The sequence below is a fragment of the Aotus nancymaae genome, unplaced genomic scaffold, assembly GCF_030222135.1.
Source record: "Aotus nancymaae isolate 86718 unplaced genomic scaffold, 86718_ANA_hifiasm-v0.15.2.pri h1tg000058l, whole genome shotgun sequence".
Taxonomy (NCBI): domain Eukaryota; kingdom Metazoa; phylum Chordata; class Mammalia; order Primates; family Aotidae; genus Aotus; species Aotus nancymaae.
Genome location: NW_026988472.1, coordinates 22798766 through 22822954, shown reverse-complemented (window position 1 = coordinate 22822954; position 24189 = coordinate 22798766). Strand labels below are relative to the sequence as shown.

Genomic DNA, 24189 nt, shown 5'->3' with positions numbered 1-24189 from the left:
ATGAAAGATAATTCAAAACAATGTTTTGTGAGGGTATGAAAGACTTTACTGAGTATGAATCACTAAATATGATTTACCCACATTTCATCTTAGATGGCACAGCTTACAACACATTCTTGCCTCTGTAATTCTTACTCCATTCCTTCAATTCATGCTTGGTGTGATTTGCATGGTAACGGATAAATAATAACACTTTTTGCCCAAAGTATATTTGGATTTGCCAGTGATGGAGTCTTGTACTTTGTGTATATTTTAATTTTTCATTTTATTTTTCTAGCAATTTATTTTCAGAGTATTTTACAAATCTATCCTTCTGTGGTAAAGAGAAAATTAATAAGTTGTTTATCACTGATAATTGCAGAAACACTGCTTTAGAATTAAGCACTCAGTGTAATGGCTCTTCCAATACTAAAGGTTACATCCATGATCCATATGGGTCCATCATTAAATCTGTATTCTTAGTAAAGGGTCACTTGCAGATCTTGTCTCATTTGCAGAGTAGACGTGACAGATGACAGATGATTCCTGAGCCAGTTCAGGTCATTGGTCCCAAACATATATCTCATCAGCTGTACTCAAGAAATTTATCATTTGGTATTTCCAAGAAATAAACAGAAATGGATGGGGGTCCTTTTCAAAGACTTTAAATTGCATTTTTATAATATGTGAGATTTGAAATGTAGGACTTCTAGAACACAACTGCCAGAATGAAAGAAGGCAGTTTCATTAGACTTCTATACAAAATGCTAAAATGATGCAATTCACATATGCTAGATCAATAGCTAACATTCAAAAACTGATTTTTTTGATCAAATTTGAAGTACTTCTTATAGTAGCAAAGAAAAGAACAGTTTTGGATACTCATAGGTATTTTAATAATTTGTATACTGTAGTTATTTGAAATACTGCATGCCATAAATGTGTACTACTTAGAAAAAGAGCACTTTTATTCAGTTACAATTAACATGTACTTGACTGTAAGAGTACTTGTCTTAAGTTAGATTTTCTGAAAAGTAGACTCTGAGACAAGTATTTGAGTGCAAATCATTTATTTCAGAAGTGCTCCCAAGAAGTATTGGTAATAGAGTACAGAATTAAAGCAGATAATATAATGAAGTCAGTGACAGATGTGGTTTCAATCAGATTTTACTGTGGGCAACTGAAGCTCAGTGCCACTGGAGACCAACAGGATACATTTTATAACATGTCTCAGACTTATCTCAACTGACTGGTGAGGAATCTGGAGTAATTACCTACCAATGCCCCTGACCATCTTTGGTAAGGGGTTGCTGCTGGGGTCATTATCTTCTGGCAATCCTGCCTTGCCATCTATGAGCTGAGCGTGCTCTCATATGCCAGAAAAAAACAATCCTCCAGCAGAGACTTATAGGGTTTCACGATAAGCAACGTTCAGAATGTAAAGGTGAAGCTAAGGAGATATGGGCAGGGTATCAAGAGTATCTTTATAGCACATATGACTCAAATTGTTGCATTCATACCCATATCATTGGAAAACTGTCTATTAAAGGTTTGGATTAAATCAAGGAGCATACAGTGCGTACTCTAATGTGAACCAATGCTCCATTCAGAAACTCTTGAGATGTATATAGTGAGGTAGTGGATCACAAGCTGTTCATCTCATCTAGAACTTGTAGACAGTGGTTAGTAGAGTTTTACTTTGAGTAGCTCTGTGCTATAGTGCTTTACTGACAAACACAGAGTTCTTTACTTCATCTTAATATTTCTAAGATTATTTTTAAATCCAGTTGCATTGCTACCTAATAAAACATTTGGTATATATGTAGTGAATGGTGATATGATGTAAATATACCACACTTTAAGTTGTAGGGTAACAATATGTCAAATTACAAATTTTGTACACCATTATTATCTTAAAAACAGACCTCTTAAACAAGTATCAAGTTTTGACTTGTGTTTTAAATGAATTTACATCCTAACAGAACTGTCCTTAAATGCAGTTATGTTTTAATTGTTCAATAAGCCTCTTGCAAATTATACAGTCTGGTGCCCTGTAGACTACATACTATAGAAGCAAAAGGTTGGGAATTTAAAATGAGCATTATTGGGACACATCTGTTCTGTTCTTTTACTTCTAATTGAATCCATTTAACCAGAAAATACCTGTGCTCTCTTTTATCTACCTGTCATGTTTTTTCATTTTCTCTTCAAATATTAATTTGCTATTTTTCCATTTGCATCTAGTAAAAGTTATCTCTCACAATTTCAGGTTTTTGTTCTATCCCGTGTGGTACCATACAACAGCAGTAATATGCCCCCCATATATGTGCAAAATGCACTGAAAGTCAATCGTTGTTTTGCATCTAGTAACTTATATTCTGACTCTGAAAGAATTTTGCTTAATTGGATGAACATAAACTATGAGAATACTCGACATGTGATATGGAAGAACTGTCCCAAAGGTAAGAAGTTACTTTTTTACAAATTATTGCAAATTGTAGTGTGATGATGTAGAAGGAGCCATGGACCCACACTCTACTCAGAATCCATGGATTCTAGACCTATCTCCAACATTTACTTTCTGTTCTACAAAAATGATGCCTCCTTAACATCTTCAAGATGTGTTTCCTCACATGTAAAGTGGAAATAATGAAAGGTGCTTCTTTAACTTATTTTGAAGAATAACTGATTTTAAAAGCATATGGAGGAACTCTAGAAATGAAAGCCTTAATTATTGCCAACATTTTCAGCTATATAGGTGACCTTGCTCAAATTTTGTATATAACTAGTTGAGATCAAGTAAAATCTCTTAGAAAACATCTCACATGCCATATGATGATCATGTCGGTTATAACTAAGAGTAATAATGCTTCATGAATTCTTTAGAGGGTAGGTCATATTAGGCATTTCACAATGAAATAAGAAAGGCATTTCACATCCTTGTGATATAAATGAATTTACAGTCTATGAGAACTGTCCTAAAAATGTACTTATTTTTTTAAAAAAACATTAATTTTTTTTTTCTGTGACAGAGTCTCACTCTGTCACCCAGGCTGGAGTACAATGTCACAATCTGGGCTCACTGCAACACTGCCTCCCTGGTTCAAGTGAATCTCCTGCCTCAGCCTCCCAAGTAACTGGGACTACAGGCACATGCCACCACGCCCGACTAATTTTTTGTATTTTTAGTAGAGACGGGGTTTCACCATGTTAGCCATGATAGTCTTGATATCTTGATCTTGTGATCCGCGCACCTCAGCCTCCCAAAGTGCTGGGATTACAGGCATAAGCCATCACACTTGGCCAGCAGTTATTTTTTTAATTGAGTAATAAGCCTCTTGTAAATTATACAGGGTGGTGCTGAGACATGTTGGTGTTCACAGATAGTAGTAAGGACAGTGTTCATAGTCATTGTTTCTTTAGCTTCAATTCAACTCCTTTCTTCCAATTACATACAAACCTGTTGTGTTCAGAGTAGACTGTTTTTTAACATAAAATAACTCTTTAATATCCAATATGCAGAACTCAATTCAAACTTTAGAAGTAAGGGGAAGATTAAAAGTTCAGTTTAAAGTGAGACTTTGAATTATGATTGTCCTTAAATTGAAGCGTTTTTTTTTTAGAAAATATTCCAGAAAACATCAAGAATGAAAAAGATATATTGATATGTTGATATTTGAGAACAGCAAACAGAATACTTTACCTTCTAATTGACATGCTGAAAATATCAAAATTTATATCTTATAAAAATGTATTTTCCCCATTAAAATACAAAAACCAAAGTACAAATAAATAATGCTAAAGTAAACTATGCAAATAACATAAAAAATTGGTTTTATTAATGTGGAGTAACATTTTGACCAGGGTGTCATAAAATATGTACATATATTAAAAATTAATATGTTCATTTTTTATGAATGTATTATGGTTCTAATTTTACCAACACAGTGGCCTGTGCAAGTTAATTTCAAATATTTTGCTACTTTTTTCCAGATAATACATTATAGACATTTACCTCTTTGCTGTTTTTTAGCAAACTGTGAGTCCAATGCCTTTACAAAGCCTTTGTGCTTACCAGTTATCTTCATGGTTCCCTTTCTCATTTCATTCAAGTCATTGATTAAATGTCACCTTATCTGAGAAGGTTTCTCAATACCCTCTCTAAAACAACGTATCCTTCAGTCCTACCCTTTCTTGCTCTATTTTTATTCTAAATAGCACTTTTTAAACATAAATGTATTTATTGTCTGTCTCTTCCAGTAGAATGTGATCTTCTGAATGAATTAGACAAGATTGTTCCTTGGCTAATTAGGAATGTGACCTTCTTAATTAGCTAAGGAACAGTCTTGACTAATTTATTCCTAGAGCCTAGAACTGTGTCTAACAAAATAACAGACATGTATTGTGTTAGTTTTGCCATAACAGAAAGGTGCTATAACAAAATACCATAGACTGGGTAATTTATAAAGAACATATCTTAGTTTTGCTATAACAGAAAGATGCTATAACAGAATACCATAGACTGGGTAATTTATAAAGAACAGAAACTTAGCTCTCTCAGATCTAAAGGCTGAGAAGTCCAAGATTAAGGTACTGGCAGGTTACATGTCTGATAAGGGCTACTGTCTGCTTCCAAGATGGTGCCTAGACGATGCACACTACAAACAGGAAGAACTCTGTGTTCTCACATAGCAGAAGGCAGAAGGACAAAAGAGATAAACTCTCTCCACCAAACAACAATGTATTATTGAGCAGTAAAATGAAGTGAGCTATCAAGGCATGAAAAGACATGGAGATGTTCTTCAAAGTCAATGAGAATGAAGGCACAACATACCAGAATCTCTGGGACATTTAAAGCACTGTCTAGAGGGAAATTTATAGCACTAAATGCCCACAAGAGAAGTGAGGAAAGATCTAAAATTGACACCCTATTGTCACAATTAAAAAAAACTAGAGGAGCAAGATGAAACAAATTTAAAAGCTAGCAGAAGACAAGAAATAACTAAGATCAGAACAGAACTAAAGGAAATAGAGACACACAAAAAAAAACCCTTCAAAAAAATCAATACATTCAGGAGCTGGTTGTTTGAAAAGATCAATAAAATAGACCAGTAGCCAGACTAATAAAATAGAAGAATCTAATTGATGCAATAAAAAATGATAAAGGGGATGTATCTACTGATTACACAGAAATACAGACTACTATCAGAAATTACTACAAACAACTCTATGCACATAAACCAATAAACCTGGAAGAAATAGATAAATTCCTGGGCACTTACACCCTCCCAAGACTAAACCAGGAAGAAGTTGAATCCCTGAATGGACCAATAACAAGGTCTGAAGTTGAGGCACCAATTAATAGCCTACCAACCAAAAAAGTCCAGGTCCAGATGGGTTCACAGCTTAATTCTACTACATATACAAAGAGGAACTGGTACCATTCCTTCTGAAACTATTCCAAACAATACAAAAAGAGGGAATCCACTCTAACTCATTTTATGAGACCAACATTATCCTCATACTAAATCCTGGCAGAGATGCAAATAAAAAAGAAAATTTCAGGCCAATATCCATGATGAACATTGATGCAAAAATCTTCAATAAAATACTGGCAATCCGAATGCAACAGCACATCAAAAAGCTTATCCATCATGATCAAGTAGTCTTCATCCCGGGGATGCAAGGGTTGGTTCAACATACACAAATCTATAAACGTAATCCATCACATAAACAGAACCAAAGACAAAAACCACATGATTATCTCAATAGATGCAGAAAAGGCCTTTGACAAAATTCAACAGCACTTTATGCTAAAAACTCTCAATGAACTAGGTATCAATGGAACATACCTCAAAATAGTAAAAGCTATTAACAACAAACCCACAGCCAATATCACACTGAATGGGCAAAAATTGCAAGCATTCCCTTTGAAATCTGGCACTAGATAAGGGTGCCCTCTTTCACCATTCCTATTGAATGTAGTATTGGAAGTTCTAGCCAGAGGAATCAGGCAAGAAAAAGAAATAAAGGGTATTCAGTTAGGAAAAGAGGAAGTCAAATTTTCTCTATTTGCAGAAGACGTGATTGGATATTTGGAAGACCCCATCGTCTCAGCCTCAAATCTCCTTAAGCTGATAAGCAACTTCAGCAAAGTCTCAGGATACAAAATCAATGTGCAAAAATCACAAGCATTCCTATACACCAATAACAGACAGAGAGCCAAATCATGAGTGAACTCCCATTCACAATTGCTACAAAGAGAATAAAATACCTAGGAATACAACTAACAAAGGATGTGAAGGACCTAGTCAAGGAAAACTACAAACCACTGCCCAAGGAAATAGGAGAGGACACAAACAGATGGAAAAACATTCCGTGCTCATGGTTAGGAAGAATCAATATAATGAAAATGGCCATACTGCCCAAAGTAATTTATAGATTCAATGCTATCCCCATCAAACTACAATTGACCTTCTTCATAGAACTGGAAAAAACCACCTTAAACTTCATATGGAACCAAAAAAGAGTCAGCATAGCCAAGACAATCCTAAGCAAAAGGAATAAAGCTGGAAGCATCACACTACCAACCTCAAACTATACTACAAGGCAACAGTAATCAAAATAGCATGGTACTGGTATCAAAACAGAGATATAGACCAATGGAACAGAACAGAGGCCTCAGAAGTAATGTCACACATATACACCCATGTGATCTTTGACAAACCTGATAAAAACAAGCAATGGGAAAGGAATCTCTGTTTAATAAATGATGTCGGGAAAACTGGCTAGCCATGTGCAGAAAGCTGAAGCTGGACCCCTTCCTTACACCTTACACAAAAATTAACTCCAGGTGGATTAGTTTTTGTGTAAGGTGTAACAACATCATAAAAACCCTAGAAGAAAACCTAGGCAGTACCATTCAGGACATAGGCGTAGGCAAGGACTTCATGACTAAAACACCAAAGGCAATGGCAATAAAAGTCAAAATAGACAAATGGGATCTAATTAAATGTAAGAGCTTCTGCACAGCAAAAGAAACAATCATTAGAGTGAACGGGTAACCAACAGAATGGGAAAAAAATTTTGCAAGCTACCCATCTGACAAATGACTAATATCCAGAATCTATAAAGAACTAAAACAAATTTACAAGAAAAAACCCCATCAAAAAGTGGGTGAAGGTTATAAACAGACACATTTCAAAAGAAGTAATTTATGTGGCCAACAAACATATGAGAAAAATGCTCATCATGACTGGTCATTAGAGAAATGCCAATCAAAACCACATTGAGATACCATCTCACACCAGTTAGAATGGCGATCGTTAAAAAATCTGGAGACAACAGATGCTGGAGGGGATGTGGAGAAATAGGAGTGCTTCTACACTGTTGGTGGGAGTGTAAATTAGTTCAACTAGTGTGGAAGACAGTGTGACAATTCCTTAAGGATGTAGAAATACCATTTGACCCAGCAATCCTATTACTGCATATATACTTAAAGGATTATAAATCATTCTATTATAAAGACACATGCACACAAATGTTCATTGCAGCACTGTTTACAATAGCAAAGACCTGGAACCAACCCAAATGCCCGTCAGTGATAGACTGGGTAAAGAAAATGTGGCACATATACACCATGGAGTACTATGCAGCCATAAAAAAGGATGAGTTCATGTCCTTTGCAGGGACATCGATGAATCTGGAAACCATCATTCTCAGCAAACTGATACAAGAACAGAAAACCAAACACCACATGTTCTCACTCATAGGTGGGTGTTGAACAGTGAGAACACATGGACTCAGGAAGGAGAACGTCATACACTGGGGTCTGTTGCGGGGTGGGGGACTAGGGGAGAGATAGTGAGGTGGGGAGATTGGGGAGGGATAACATTGGGAGAAATATCTAATGTAGATGACAGGGGGATGATGGCAGCAAACTACCATGGCATGTGTATACCTATGTAACTGTCCTGTATGATCTACACATGTGCCCCGGAACTTAAAGTATAAGAAAAAATATATACATTTAACAAATTTAAAAAAATATCTGAAAACAAAAACAAAAAATTTAGAAATTTTAAGGCAAAAAAAAATTCCATTGTTAGACTCATTAAGCAATATGTCTAGTAAATCTGAATCCATTGTTCTGATGACTGTACATTATAAAAATCCTTCAGAAAATTCATGAACTTCAGTACATTGCAATTTATTTAAAATTATTTGTGTCTTTTAGGTAAGCATTGATCTAAATTCAAGTCTTTAATAATGTTAGATAAAACTCATGTTTTTTAAAATATTACTATAGAAAATATCTGTAAGTTCCACACCAAGCTTTAAACCCTGTGTGAGCACATTGAAGGTGCTGAACAAATGTCTCTTAAATAAATCAATGGCTAAATGGATGGTTATACAGATAAACCCAAAAGAAATTGAAAAGATGTTCAAGTATTTAAAACTAGATAAAAAGCTGAACATCTGACCGGAAACAAGCCAACAGCTTATTTTTATATCAGATATGATACTTTTACCCTTGAGGATATAGTTAATCTATAAATAGTATTCTATACAAACTTATTTTGTGTTGATGTGTTGATGTGCACTCTTATGTTGGCTTCATTCTGCTCATCTTAGAACATACATTCTCTCTTCTCTGTTTCTGTTTTCCTTTATTTATTACCACATATAGTATTCTTTCTTTTCTCCAAATTACTTTCCTCAATCTTGTTATTTACCTAAGATTCTTATTTCTATATTACCTTTTTCTTATTTCTTTTTTCTTTTTAATATCATCCCTTATGTGCCTTCCACCTCTCCTTCAATCTCTATTTTTTTCCCTTGACCATACAGGGAATAAACATTTAAATTTTAACTATGAGTTTTTCTAGAAGATACTGCTCACTGGCTTCTGCTTAAAAATTACAAGCTTTTTGAGCATTACAGTTATTCAGATTCAAAAGGAGGCATTTCCCCTATTCTCTGATATACAGACACCATTTTTCTCAGATTTCTTGTCTCACCCTTGTACATTAGCTAAAGCATTTTGGGTTTTTTGGTGGCTTACAAGATCTTCCTTAGCAATCTCTGTTCAAGGTCTCTTTCCTTTATCACATTGATATTTTCCTTCTTCTGTCTTTGCTCCAAACCTCCACATTTTGGATATCTATATCCTCTTGTGGTTTTAAGTTACTCTTCCGATGCCTCCCAGATCCAAATCTACCTCAGATCCACGTCCTCAACTCCAGTTCGGTATATCTTTTGTTGTTTGTTTTTTGTTTTGTTTTGAGACAGAGCCTTGCTCTGTCACCTGGGTTGGAATTCAGTGGTACAGTCTCACCCCATTGCAACCTCTGCCTCCCGGTTCTGTATATCTTACTCCTTATGAACCTTCATTAGAATGTCACATAAGCACCTCAAATTTCACTGGTCAAAAATCTAGGCATCCCTCCTTCTTACATCTAATTAATCACCAACCATCAATTTATTTTGATTCTATCAATAAATTATCTTCTGAATCTACCTACTTTTTTCTGTGTCCACTGTCACTCTTGTAATTTCTACCATTTCCGTCTCTGTCCCTCCTCATATTTACCACATCCAGTTCTGCCATTTGCTCATCTATTGCTCACATAGCCATATGTGGTTTTTCATAAAACACAAATTTCAGCATCAGACTCCTGACTAAAATCCTTTAAAGGTCTTGTATTCACTTCAATATCTACCATCCATCACACCCATAACTCTCTGCATTCACTTTTGCACATTATTCTTCAGGTCTGTAACTATTGAGGGGCTCCTGCTTTTTTTTTCTTTACTTTTATTTTAAGTTCATGGGTACATGTTCAGATTTGTTGTATAGGTAAACTCATGTAATGGGGAATGTTGTATAGATTATTTCATCATCCAGGTATTAAGCCTAGTACCTATTAGTTATTTCTTCTGATCCTCTCCCTCCTCCCATCCTCCACCCTTCCATAGACCCCAGTGTCTGCTGTTCTCCTCTATGTGTCCATGTGTTCTCATCCTAAAAGCTCCCACTTTTAAGTGAGAACATGCCATATTTGTTCCTGCATTAGTTTGTGAAGGATAATGGCCTTGAGCTCCATGCATGTTCCTGCAAAGGACATGATCTCATTCTTTCTTATGGCTGCATATTATTCCATGGTGTATATGTACCATGTTTTGTTTATGCAGTCTATCATTGATAGGTATGTAGGTTGATTCCATGTCTTTGCTATTATGAACAGTGCTGTAGTCAATATATACATGCATGTATCTTTATGACAGGACAAATTATATTCCTTTGGGTATATACCCAGTAATGGGATTGCTGGGTTGAATGGCAGTTCTATTTTTAGGTCTTTGAGGAATCACTGCACTGCCTTCCACAATGGCTGAACTAATTTACACTCCCACTGACAATTTATAAGTGTACCTTTTTCTCTACAACCTCTCCAACACCTGTTACCTTTTGACTTTTTAATAAGAGCCATTCTGACTGGTGTGAGATAGTATTGCACTGTGGTTTTTATTTGCATTTCTCTAATGATCAATGATGTTAAGCTTTTATTCATATACTTCTAGGCTTTTGAAAAATGTATGTATGTCTTTTGAAAAGTGTCTGTTCATGTCCTTTGCCTACTTTTTAATGAGTTGTTTCTTTTTGGCTTGTAAATTTAAGTTCCTTATAGATGATGTTATATTCCTTATATTAGATCTTTGTCAGGTGCACAGATTGCAAAACTTTTCTCCCATTCTGTAGGTGGTCTGTTTACTCTGTTGATAGTTTGTTTTGCTATGCAAAAGCTCATTAGTTTAAATAGATTCCATTTGGTCAATTTTTGCTTTGATTGCAATTGCTTTTGGTGTCCTTGTCACGAAATTTTTGCTCATTTCTACATGAAGAATGGTAATACCAAAGTTGGATTTTTGTATTTTTGGATTTTACATTTAACTTTTTAATACAATTTGGAATTTTCCTATATGGTGTAAGAAAGGGGGTCCAGTTTCAATTTTCTGCCTATGACTAGCCAGTTATCCTGTGTCACTATTTATTGAATGGGGGGTCCTTTCCCCATTGCTTGTTTTTGTCAGTTTTGTCAAAGATCAGATAGTTTTAGATGTGCAACCTTGTTTCTGAGCTCTCTATTCTGTTCCATTGGTCTGTGTGTCTGTTTTTGTACCAGTCATGCCCTTTTTGTTACTGTAGCCCCATTGTATAGTTTGAAGTTGAAAAGAGTGAAGGTTCCAGCTTTGTTCTCTTTGTTTAGAATTGCCTCGACAATTTAGGCTCTTTTTTTTTGGTTCCATTTGAATTTTAAAATAGTTATTTCTAGTTCTGTGAAGAATGTCATTAGTAGTTTTATAGAAATAGCACTGAGTCTGTAAATTGCCTTGGGCCATATGGCCATTTTAACAATATTGATTCTTCCTATCCATGAGCATAGAATGTTTCTTCCATTTTTTGGTGTCATCTCTGATTTCTTTGAGCATTGTTTTATAATTGCCATTGAAGAGATCTTTCACTTCCCTTGTTATTCCTAGGTGTTTTATCATTTTTGTGGCAATTGTGAATGTGATTGCATTCCTGATTTGGCTCTTGCCTAACTGTTGTTGGTGTTTAAGAATGTTAGTGATTTTTTGTACATTCATTTTGTATCTTGAGACTTTTCTGAAGTTGTTGATCAGCTTAAGGAGCTTTTGAGTCGAGACTACGGAGTTTTCTAGATATAGAATTGTGTTGTGTTAAAACAGGGAAGATTTTACTCCCTTTCTTCCTATTTGGATATCTTTTCTTTCTTTCTTTTGCCAGATTGCTCTGGCCAGGACTTCCAATACTATGTTGAATAGGACTAGTGAGAAGGCATCCTTGATTTGTGCCGGGTTTCAAGGGGAATACTTCCATCTTTGCCCATTCAGTATGATATTGACTGTGGGTTTATTATAGATAGCTCTTATTATTTTGAGGTATGTTTCTTTAATACCTAGTTTATTGAGAGTTTTTGACATGAAGAGGTGTTGAGTTGTAAGCCATTTCTGCATCTATTGAGATAATCGTGCTTTTTCTCTTTAGTTCTGTTTATGTGATGAATCACATTTTTTTATTTGCATACATTAAATTTACCTTGTGTTGCAGGGATAAAGACCACATGATCATAGTAGATTAGCTTTTTGATATGCTGCTGAACTCAGCTTGCCAGTATTTTATTGAGGATTCTTGCATCAATATTCAACAAGGATATTGGCCTGAAGTTTTCATTTTTGTGTGTGTGTGTCTCTGCCAGGCTTTGGTATCAGGATGATGCTGAACTCATAGAATGAGTTAGGAATGGGGAGATCTTCCTTCTCAATTTTTGGGAATAAGTTCAGTAGGAATGATACCAGTTATTCTTTGTACATCTGGTAGAATTTGGCTGTGAATCCATTTGGTCCTGGGCTTTTTGTGCCTGGTAGGCTATTTATTTCTGAATCAGTTTTGGAGCTCATTATTGGTTTGTTCAGAAATTCAGTTTATTTCTAGCTAAGTCTGTGGAGGATGTTTTTGTCTAGGAATTTATCCATATATTATAGATTTTCTAGTTTATGTGCTTAGAGATGCTCATAATCTCTGATAATTATGTGTATGTCTGTGGGGTCACTGGTACACTTTGTAATTTCTATTTGTGCTTATTCGGATCTTCTCTCATCTTTATTATTCTAGCTAATGGCCTGTTTCATTATTTTTTTCACAAACTCAACTCCTGGATTTGTTCATCTTTTGAATGGTTTTTCGTGCCTCAATCTCCAGTCAGTTCAGCTCTGATTTTAGTTATTTCATGTCTTCTGCTAGTTTGGGGGTTTGTTTGCTCTTGGGTCTTCGGAACTTTTAATTGTCATGTTAGGTTGTTAAATTGAGATGTTTCTAACTTTTCCATGTGGGCATTTAGTGCCATAAATTTCCTTTTTAATATCACCTTAGATGTATCCCAGAGGTTCTGGTATGTTGTATCTTTTTCTTCATTAGTTTCAAAGTACTTCTTGATTTCTGCCTTAATTTCATTATTCAACCAAAAGTCATTCAGGATCAAGTTATTCAATTTCCATGTAATTATATGCTTTTGAATGAAATTTTTAGTCTTGATTTCTGAATTTATTATATGGTAGTCCAAGAAGTGGTTGTTATGATTGCAGCTATTTTGCACTTGCTGAAGAGTGTTTTATGTCCAATTATGTGATTGATTTTGGAGTGTCATATGACAGAGGATGTATATCCTGTTGCTTTTGGGTAGACAGTTCTGTAGATGTCTGTCAGGTTCATTTGATCCAGTGCTGAGTTCAGGTCCTGAATATCTTTGTTAATTTTCTGCCTTGATGATCTGTCTAATACTATCAGTAGGTTGTTAACATCTCCCACTATTATTGTGTGGAAGTTTGTCTCTTTGAAGGTCTCCAAGCGCTTGCTTTATTAATCTAAGTGCTCCTATGTTGGGTGTAGATAAATTTAGGATAGTTAGGCATTCTTGTTGAATTGAACCCTTTACCATTATGTAATGCCCTTCCTTGCCTTTTTTGATCTTCTTTGGTTTTGTCTGAAATGTAGATTGCAACCCCTACTTTTAGTTTTGTTTTCCATTTTCTTGGTAGATTTTTCTCCATTCATTTATCTTGAGACTATGGGTGTCATTGCATATGAGACGGGTATCTTGAAGACAGTATACCAATGGGTCTTTGTTTTTTATCCAGCTTACCACTCTATCCTTTAATTGGGGCATGTAGCCCCTTTACATTCAATGTTAGTATTGATATGTGTGCATTTGATACTGTCATCATGATGTTAGCTGGTAATAATGCAGACTTGTTTGTGTGGTTGCTTTACAGTGTCACTGTTCTTTGTACTTACATATGCTTTTGTAGTGGCTACTAATGGTCTTTTCTTTCTATATTTAGTGGTTCTTTCAGGAGCTCTTGTAAGGCAGGTCTGGTGGTAACAAAGTCCCTTAACATTTGCTTGTCTGAATAGGATCTTATTTCTCCTTTTCCTATGAAGATTAATTTGGCCAGACATAAAATTCTGGGTTGGAACTTCTTCTCTTTAAGAATATTGAATATTGGCCCCCAGTCTCTTCTGGTTTGTAGGGTTTCTGCTGGGATGTCTGTTGTTAGTGTAATGAGCTTCCCTTTGTAGGTGACCTGACTTTTCTCTCTAGGTGCCTTTAACAATTTTTCTTTCATTTTGACCTTAGAGAATCTGATAATTATGTGTCTTGGGTATTATCTTCTTATGAAGTACCTTACTGAAGTTCTCTGCATTTCTTAAATTTGAATGTTGGCCTCTCTAGCTAGGTTGGAAAAATTCTCATAGATGATACCCTAAAATATGTTTTCCAAGTTGTTTACACTCTCCCTGTCTCTTTCAGGGACACCAGTGAATCATAGATTTGGTGTCTTTATATAATCCCATATTTCTTAGATGTTTTGTTCGTTCCTTTTAATTCGTTTTTCTCTATTCTTGTCTGACTGTCTTATTTCAGAAAGCCAGTCTTCAAGCTCTGAGTTTTCTCTACGGGTTATCTATTATGCTATTAATACTTGTGACTGCATTATGAAATTTTTGTAGTATGTTTTTAAGCTCTGTTGGGTCCATTACATTCTTTTCTATACTGGCTATTTTGTCAGTCAACTCCTGTATCATTTTATTATAAGTCCTAGCTTCCTTGGATTGTGTTTCAACATACTCTTACATCTCCATGATCCTCATTCCTATCCATCCTCTGAGTTCTATTTCTGTCATTTCAGCCAACTCAGCCTGGTTCATAACCCTTGCTGGATTGATGATGTAGTCGTTTGGGGAAAGAAGACACTCTGGCTTTTTGAGTTGTCAGAGTTCTTGAACCAGTTCTTTCTCATCTTTGTGGGCTGATGTTTCTTCAACCTTCAGAGTTGCTGACTTTTGGGTGTTTTTTTCTTCTATCTTATTTGATGACCTTGAGGGTTTGATTGTGGTATAAGGTGGATTCAGCTAACTGGGTTCATTTCTGGAAGATTTTAGGGGGCCAGCACTCAGCTCTCTACTCCTAGGCTGTGCGCTCTACCTCTGGGGGATTTGTGTCAGGCCCTGACTTTGTTCTCTGGCTCCTGGAGTTTAGGAATTGACTGCGCTGGGTGGAGGTGAAGGGTGAGGTGCTCTCAGACTGCTGGTCACTACACTCTGGTGAGTAGTGTCAGCCAAAGCCTTTCATAGTGCAATGGCAGCAGGATCCTTCCAAATTTGTATGTGCCCGCAGCAGCACAATGGGGTGCATGTTCATTAGTTGCATAAGGGTGCTAGTGGGTGCTGGGGTTCCTGCTTCCATGCAGGCATTCACCCCAGTGGTGGAGACAACTTGGCTTTGGAGTAGAAGGAGGCCCCTGCTGATGACTGTCTGCTTCTTTCTTCATTTAAATTTCATAGTACTTTTTGCTTTATCTGGAATCTCTTTTCAGTGTCTCTTTATACTCACAATTCAAGTCTCATTATAGATGTCAGCTTTTCCAGGAAACCTTCCCATAATCTCCCCAAGAAATAGATGGGATACATCTTCCTTGTCTTATCATAACATACTTTATGTAATCTTATTAAAGTGTCTATCGTATGGTTTTCACATTTGTTTCTACTTGTTTCTCTCTCCCATAAGAGTTTAAGTCCTTTATTGCAGAGGCTTTTCTAGTTTACTATTAGCAAATGTAAAAAGTCATAATCACAAAAAATTTTGAATATTTACTGTTTGGGTCTATGGTAAGCTCTTTACCCATATTATTTATCACAACACTTGAGACAATATTTTCAAATAAACATCTATAGGGAATTTTTATTTCTAATGTTAAAAATATTTATGAGGATAATAAAAATCAAGTCAATATTGTTTGGCAAGGTACTGTACCACCATAGTGTCTGTGATGAGAAGTTACTGTATTAAAATTTGACATAATATGTACTATGCTAATCAAGCACTAGCACCTTCCAGAGATTCAGACAGGTGAAACTGGAGGATGGCATGACCATTATGAACTTTATTATTTATTTATTTCGAAGTTACCTATGTATGGAGGGAGGAACAGGATACAATTATGGACAAAATTAGATTTTTATAAAAGCTGATATCTAATTATGGATTTATATATGAAAATAGCTCACAGATATAAAATTGACATGTTTATTACCTTTACTAGAGCCATTTCCATAGCATCCTTGTGCATTTAAAATACATGTGTCCTCAAAAAAATTGATTCATAACAGATATTTCAGAAGAGTAACTGCACCTAATATGACATAAATCTGTAGCTTTTCATCTGGAGATAAAGGGCGAATAACTCTGAACTCTGAACTTCTCTTTTTAGTGAGAATAAATCAATCTCTCTCTTTCTCCCTTTCTCTCATCAAGTTATTTATTTTGAAATAGACCAAGTAGTATGTTAGAAATTTTTTCACATCGTAACTGTTGCAGTTTAGTTTTTGAATTAAATTTAATTTTATTTTAGATTCAGAGGGTACACATGCATTTTTGTGACATGAATATATTGCATAACGTCAGGGATTGGGCTTCTAGTGTGCTCATTACCCAAATAGTGAACATTGTATCCAAAAGGTAATTTTTCAATCCTTGACCTCCTCTGACCGTCAACCGTTTTTGAGTCGCCAGTGTCTATTTTCTCTATCTTTATATCCATGTGCACTCATTGTTTAGCTCCCACGACAAGTGAGAACATGTGGCGTTTGTTTTTCTGTTTCTGTTTCTGAGGTAGTTCACATAGGATAATGGCCTCCACCTCCAGCCATGTTGCTGCAAAGGACTTGATTTCATTCTTTTTTATGGCTGGGCGTGGTTCAAATTTCAGTATATATTTCCTTAAAATACATTTAAATATATAATAGTTAAAGGGCTTAGGTGTTTTGGTGAGATGCCAGTTGGACATACCAAGAATAACTCACAGAATAAACTGATTAGTTCAGAATATTTTGGTTAGTGGACATTTTAAAGCAGTGTGGAATAGATTAAATTAGTCCTTTTCTTATTTTTAGTTTTTGTGAGGGCATAGTAGGTGTATATATTTATGGGTTACATAAGATATTTTGATACAAGTATGCAATGTGTATTAATCACATACTGGGGTATCCCTTACCTCAAGCATTTATCCATTGTGTTAAAAAACAATCCAATTATATTCTTAAGAGTTATTGGTACAACTAAATTATTTTTGACTATAGTTACCCTGTTGTGCCAATAAATACTAGGTCTTATTAATTTTTACTATTTTCATACCCATTAACACTCCCCACTTCCCTCCCACTTCTCCACTACTCTCCCTAGCCTCAGGTAACCATCCTTCTACTCTATATTTCCATGACTTCAATTGTTTCAAATTGCAGCTCCCACAAATAACTGAAAACATGCAGTCTGTCTTTCTGTGCCTGGTTATTTCATTTAACATAATGACCTCCAGTTCCATCTATGTTTTAGTAAATCATAAGACTTTGTTCTTTTTATGGCTGAATGGTTCTCCATTGTGTATCTGTCACATTTTCTTTATTCATTCATCTCTTGATGAACACTTAATTTTCTTCAAAATCTTGGCTATTGTGAACAGAGCTAAAACACATGGGAGTGCAGATATCTCTTTGATATATTGGTTTTCTTTCTTTCGGGTATATATCTAGCAGTGGGATTGCTGGATCATATGGTAGCTCAATTTTTAGGGTTTTAAAGAACTTCTAAACTGTTCTCCATAGTGATTGTACTAATTTACATTCCCACCAACAGTGTAGGAGGATTCCCTTTTCTCCACATCCTCATCAACATTTGTTATACCCTGACTTTTGGATAAAAGCCATTTTAACTGGGGTGAGATGATATCTCATAGTTTTGATTTGCATTTCTCTGATGATCAGTGATGTTGAACACATTTTCATATGCCTGTTTACCATTTGTATGCTTTCTTTTGAGAAATGGCTATTCAAACCTTTTGCCCATTCTTTGATTGGGTTTTTCCTATAGAGTTGTTTAAGCTCCTTATATATTCTGGTTATTAATCCCTTAGCAGTTGGGTATTTTGCAAATATTTTCTCTCATCCTGTGTGTTGTCTCTTCACTTTGTGAATTGTTTTCTTTGCTGTGCAGAATCATTTTTACTTAATATGATTCTATTTGTCCATTATGCTTTGGTTGCCTGTAATTGTGGGATAGTAATCCGGAAATTTTGGCCCAGGTCAGAATTCTGCAGAGTTTTCCTTAAGTTTTTTGTGGTAATTTTATAGTTTGAGGTCTTAATTTAAGTCTTTCATCCATTTTCATTTGATGTTTTTATATATATATATATATATATATATATATATATATATATATATAATGAAAAGAGATTAGGCCAAGTTTCATTCTTTTGCATATAAATATCAAGTTTTCCCAGAATCATTTATTGAAGAAATTCTCTTTTCCCTAGTTTATGTTCTTGGCACCTTTGTCAAAAATGACCTCACTGTAGATGTGTGGATTTGTTTCTGGGTTCTCTCTTCTGTTCCATTGGACTATGTGTCAGTTTTTATGCCAATACCATGGTGTTTTGGTTACTATAGCTGTGTGGTATAATTTGAAGTCAGATAATGTGATTCTTCCAGTTTCATTCATATTGTTTAGCATAACTTTGGCTATTCTGGGTCTTTTCTAGTTCCATATAAATTTTAAGATTGTTTTTTCTTTTTCTTTGAAGAATGCCTTGGGTGTTTTGATAGGGATTGCATGGAATCTGTAGATTGCTTTGGGTAGTATGGATGTTTAAAAGATATTTATTTCGCCAGTCCATAAACATGGAATATCTTTCCATTTTTTCCATATTTTTGATGTCATCTTCAATTTCTTTCATAAATGCATTGTCATTTTCATTATAGAGACATTTTACATCTTTAGTTAAGGAAATTCCTAGGTATTTAACTTTATTTGAGGCTATTATAAATGATACTGTTTTTATTTCTCCTTCAGATTGTTTGCTGTTGGCATGTAGAAATGCTACTGATTTGTACATGTTGATTTTGTAGTCTGCAACTTTACTGAGTCTGCATTTCATTCTAATAGTTTGTTTGGAGGAATTTTTAGGTTTCTCCAAATGTAAGATCATATCATCTTCAAACAAGGATAATTTTACTTTCTGTTTACCAACTTGGATGCTTATTATTTCATTTGCTTGTCTGATTACCCTAGCTAGGTTTTACAGTACTTTGTTGAATGACAGTGGTAAAAGCGAGTATCCTTGTCGTGTTCCATGTATCAGAGGAAGGCTTTCAGTTTTTCCCCATTCGGTATGATACTAGCTTTGGGTCTATCATATGTGGCTTTTATTATGTCACATTCCTTCTATACTCAGGTTTTGAGGGCTTTTATAAAGGATGCTGAATTTTATCAAATGCTTTTTCAGCATCAATTGAAATGAAAATATGTCTTTTATTCTTTATTCCATTGATATGGTGTATCACATTTGTTGATTTGCATATATTGAACTGTCCTTACATCCCAGGGGTAAATCCTCCTTGATTACGATTAATGCTGTTTTTAATGTATTCTTGAATATGGTTTGCTAGAATTTTGTTGAAGAGTTTTGCATCAATATTCATTAGATTTATTGGCCTGTAGTTTCCTTTTCTTGATATGTCTTTCTCTGATTTGGTATCAGGGTAATACTGGCATTGTAGGATGAGTTTGGAATTATTCATCCTTCTCTATTTTTCAGAATAGTTTAAATAGGATTGATGTTAGTTCTTTAAGTGTTTGGTAGAGTACAGCAGTGAATCCATCAGGTTCTGGGCTTTTCATTACTGGGAGACTTTTTATTATGGCTTCAAACATGTTACTTGTTATTGGTCTGTTTAAGTTTTAGATATCTTCACAGTTCAAAGTTGGTAGGTTATATGTGTCTAGGAATTTGTCCATTTCTTCTATATTTGCCAATTTATTGGTATATAGTTGCTCATAGTGGCTTCTAATGATCTTTTGTGTTGTTGTAGTATCACTTGTAATGTCTAGCTTTTCATCTCTTATTTATTTATTCTCTCTTTTTCTTAGATGGTCTGCCTAAAGGTTTGTCAATTTTGTTTCCCTTTTCAACATATCAGCTTTTTATTTTGTTGATCTTTTATTTTCTTCCTTTTAAATGAATTTATTTCTGCTCAGCTCTTGATTATTTCTTTTTTTGTACTAATTTTGGGCTTGTGTTGCTCAGGCTTTTCTAGTTTTTTGGTATGCATCATTAGGTTGTTTATTTTGAGTTTTCCTTTTTTGTAGGCAGGCACTTATCACTATAACATTCTCCCTTATTACTGTTTTTGCTGTGTCCCATAGATTGGGTAGGTTGTTTCCATTATCGTTTGTTTCAAGAAATTTTTCAATTTCCTTTGTAATTTCTCCATTAATCCATTGGTTATTGAAAGCATATTGTTTAATTCTATGTATTTGTATACTTTCCAAAATTTCTGTCATTATTCCTTTCTCATTTTACTCTACTGTGTTCAGGGAAGATGCGTGATATGATTTAATTTTCTTTAAAAGTTTTAAGACTTTTTGTGACCTAACATACGGTCTATTTTTGAGAATAATCCATGTGCTGAAGAAAACAATGTGTATTCTGTAGCCTTTGGATTAAATGTTCTGCAACTGTCTATTATGTCCATTTTGTCTATAGTGCAGATAAAGTCTGATGTTTCTTTGTTTATTTATCAAATGTTGAAAGTAGGATGTTGAAGTCTCCAGCTATTATTTTATTGGGTTATCGCTCTCTCTTAAGCTCTAATAACATCTGATTTACTTTTCTGGGTGATCCAGTGTTTGGTGCATATATATTTACAATTTTTTAGCCTCTTGCTGAATTGACTAATTTATCATTATATAGCAACCTTCTTTAGTATTCTCTTTCTTCTTTCTTTCCTTTCTGTCTTCTTTTAGTGAGGGTAATTTTCTCTGATTATATGATTTAGTGTTTTGCTTTATATTTTTTGTGTATCCATTACGTGATTTTTGGTTTGAAGTTACCATTAGGCTTGCAAATATTGTCTTATAATCCAATATTTAACTTGATAACAACTTAACACTGCTTGCCTAAACAAACAAGTAAAAAGAAAGCCCTTAAGAACTCTGTGTCTTAACTTTATCCCTCCCCATCTTCTGAACTTTTTATTGTTTCTTTTTATATTGTATAGTACTGTCTGTGCCTTGTAATGTTTTGTAGTTATTATTTTAATTGGTTCATCGTTCAGTTTTGATACATTGAAAGTGGAGTTTACACACCACTTACAATGTTATTATACTCTGTACTTTTCTGTGTACTTATTATTACTAGTGTGTTTGGTACCATCAGATGATTTTTTTTATTGCTCATTAACATCCTCTTTTTTCTGACTGAATTACTCCTTTTAGAATTTCTTGTAGGACAGGTATGGTGTTAATGAAATCCCTAAGCTTTTGTTTGTCTGATAAACTATTTCTCCTACATGTTTGATGAATATTTTTGCTGAATATACTATTCTAGAGCAAAAGGTTTTTTTGTTTTTCTCCCTTTTCCCCTTTAGTACTTTAAATATGTCATGCCACTCTGTCCTGGCCTATAAGGTTTCCACTGAAAAATCTACTGCCGGATTTATTGGAGCACAATTGTAAGTTATTTGTTTCTTTTCTCTTGCTGCTTTTAGGATTCTTTCTATGTCTTTGATCTTTGGGAGTTTGATTTTTAAATTGCTGGGGTATGTCTTCTTTGGGTTAAATTGTTTGGTGTTCTATAGCCTTCTTGTCCTTGGATATTGATATCTATCTCTAGGTTTGGGAAGTTCTCTATTATTATCCCTTTGAATAATCTTTATACTTGTATCTCTTTCTCTACCTCCTCTCTAAGCTCAGTAACTCTTAGATTTGCCTTTTTGACGTTATTCTCTAGATTTTGTAGACATGCTACTTTTTTTTCATTTTTCTTTTGTCCCCTCTGACTGTTTATATTCAAATACCCTATCTTCAAGCTCAGTAATTCTTTCTTTTACTGATCAATTCTGCTATTAAAGGACTTCGATGCATTATTTAGTACGCCAATTGCATGTTTCAGCTCCAGAATTCTGCTTGATTCTTTTTAATTATTTTAATCTCTTTGTTAAACTTATCCAATAGAATTCTGAATTCCTTCTCCATATTATCTTAAATTTATTTGAGTTTCCTCAAAACATCTATTTTGAATTCTCTGTCTAAATGGTCACCTATCTCTGTTTCTCTGTGATTTGTACTTGGTGATTCATTTAGTTCATTTGGTGAAGTCCTGTTTTTCTGAATAGTGTTGATGCTTGTATATGTTCTTCAGTGACTGGGCATTGAAGAACTCTTAACATGTTGTACTATTCTCAGTCTGGGCTTGTTTGTACACATCCTTCTTGGAGTAGCTTTCTTGATACTCAAGAGGACTTCAGTGTCATATTCTAAGCTGTATCTGCTTGAGGGGGCACCCCAAGCCCAGCAATGTTGTGGTTCTTGCAGACTCATAGAGGTATTGCCTTGATGGTCTTGGACAAAGTCCAGGTAAATTTTCTGGATTATCAGGTAGAGACTCTTGTTCTCTTTCTTTACTTTCTCCCAAGCAAATGAAGTCTTGTTCTCTGTTCTGAGACATCTGGAGCTAGGGGTGTAGTAACACAGTCACTTCTGCAGTTACTAGTCTTAGGACTGTGTTGGGTCAGACTTGAAGCTAGCACAGCACTGGGTCTTATCCAAGGCCTGCTGTAACCACTCCCTAACTACTGCTAATGTTTGCTCAAGGTCCCGGGTCTCTACAATCATCAGATAGCAAAGCCATCTAGGTTTATTCTCTTCTTTTCAGGGTGATGAGTGCCCCCAGGTCCCAAGTGTGTTCAGGGGTGCTGTTCAGGACTAAAGTCAATAACCTTTATACTCTACCTGGTGTCCTATTCAGCTGAGCTGGTACTAAAACCATAAGACACAGTCCTTCCCACTCTTCCCTCCTCTTTCCAAAGGCAAAGGAGCCTCACCCTGTGGCCACCACCACCATAGGCCCACAGTGAGTACTGCCAGACCACTGATGTTTTTTTTAGGTCCAAGGGCTCTTCAGTAAGCTTGTAGTGACTTCTGCATGGACTGCGACTTCCCCTTCAGGGCTATGGGTGCCCCTTTATCCCAGAGGAGGTGGAGAAATGCCATTCACGAGTCACGTTTTGGAATTGGGGACTCCAGGAGCCCACTTGTTGCTCTACCCACTGTGGTCATGCTGGTGTCTAAGGTGCAAGACAAAGTTCTCTTTACTGTTTCCTCTGTTTTACTCAGGTGAAAGTAGCCTTACGCCATAGCCACCACACCTGGGTGTGTACTGAGTCTCACCTGAATCCAGCAAGTCTCAGAGTCTCACTCAAGTTCCTAAATGTTGTACCTGGGTATTGTTGCTGGTTATTCAGGGCCGAAGGCCTCTGGTTAGTGGTTGATGAATCTCACCAAGACTGGGACCTTCCTTTCATGCCAGTGGGTTTCTTTCTGGCTCTGGATGTGTCTAGAAGTGGTGTCCAGGAGCTAAGTTATAGAACGAGGACCTCACACCTCTGAAAAGTTACTTATCCTGCTGTGCTTGAACTGGTATTGAAGATGCAAGACAGGGTTCTCTCCACTCTTCCCTCCCTTCTCAGGCAGAGGGAGAGAATCTCTTTTGGAGCTGCAAGATGTACAGCCTGGGGTTAGGGAAGAGGTGATGCCAATGCTCCCTTATCTGCCTACACTGGTGTCTCAATAGGTTGCAGCCCCCAAGTCCTTTGGCTCTGAGTCTAGTTCAGCACTAGGACTTGCCTAAGAGTTGCTATCCTTATGGCCTATACTGACTTTCAAGTTCATCTGGGGTCCCAGAGCACGTTAGTCTGTGGTGGTGAGCCTTGTGCAAACTCAAGTTTTGACCACTGTGATTGGTGATTCCCTTCTGGCTATGCCTGGTTTATATGTTCCCTCTGTGGCTGGTCGTCAGCTGAGTTTGGTCCAGTTTTGTTTTCTATTATAATAGGGCAGCACTGAGTTCAGTGCCTCACAACTGCTGCAGTATCCCTCTCCCCAGTCCACAGAAATGCTCTCTGCCTCACACTGCAACTGCCAAGGGTTAGGGGAGGGATGGTGTCGGCAATTTAAGACTGTCTTTCCTACATCTTCATTGCCTCTTTTAGTGATATGAATTTAAAGCCAGGTA

At 35.7% G+C, this 24189-nt stretch overlaps 1 protein-coding gene across 1 annotated transcript in view; it reads left to right on the top strand.

Moving 5' to 3' along the window:
* The window catches only part of CFAP47 (cilia and flagella associated protein 47), a 442460-nt gene that overhangs the window by 199061 nt on the left and 219210 nt on the right, over positions 1-24189 (top strand). Inside the window, 1 exon segment of the mRNA XM_021669675.2 lies at positions 2249-2441. Coding sequence (XP_021525350.2) covers positions 2249-2441 — 193 coding nt within the window.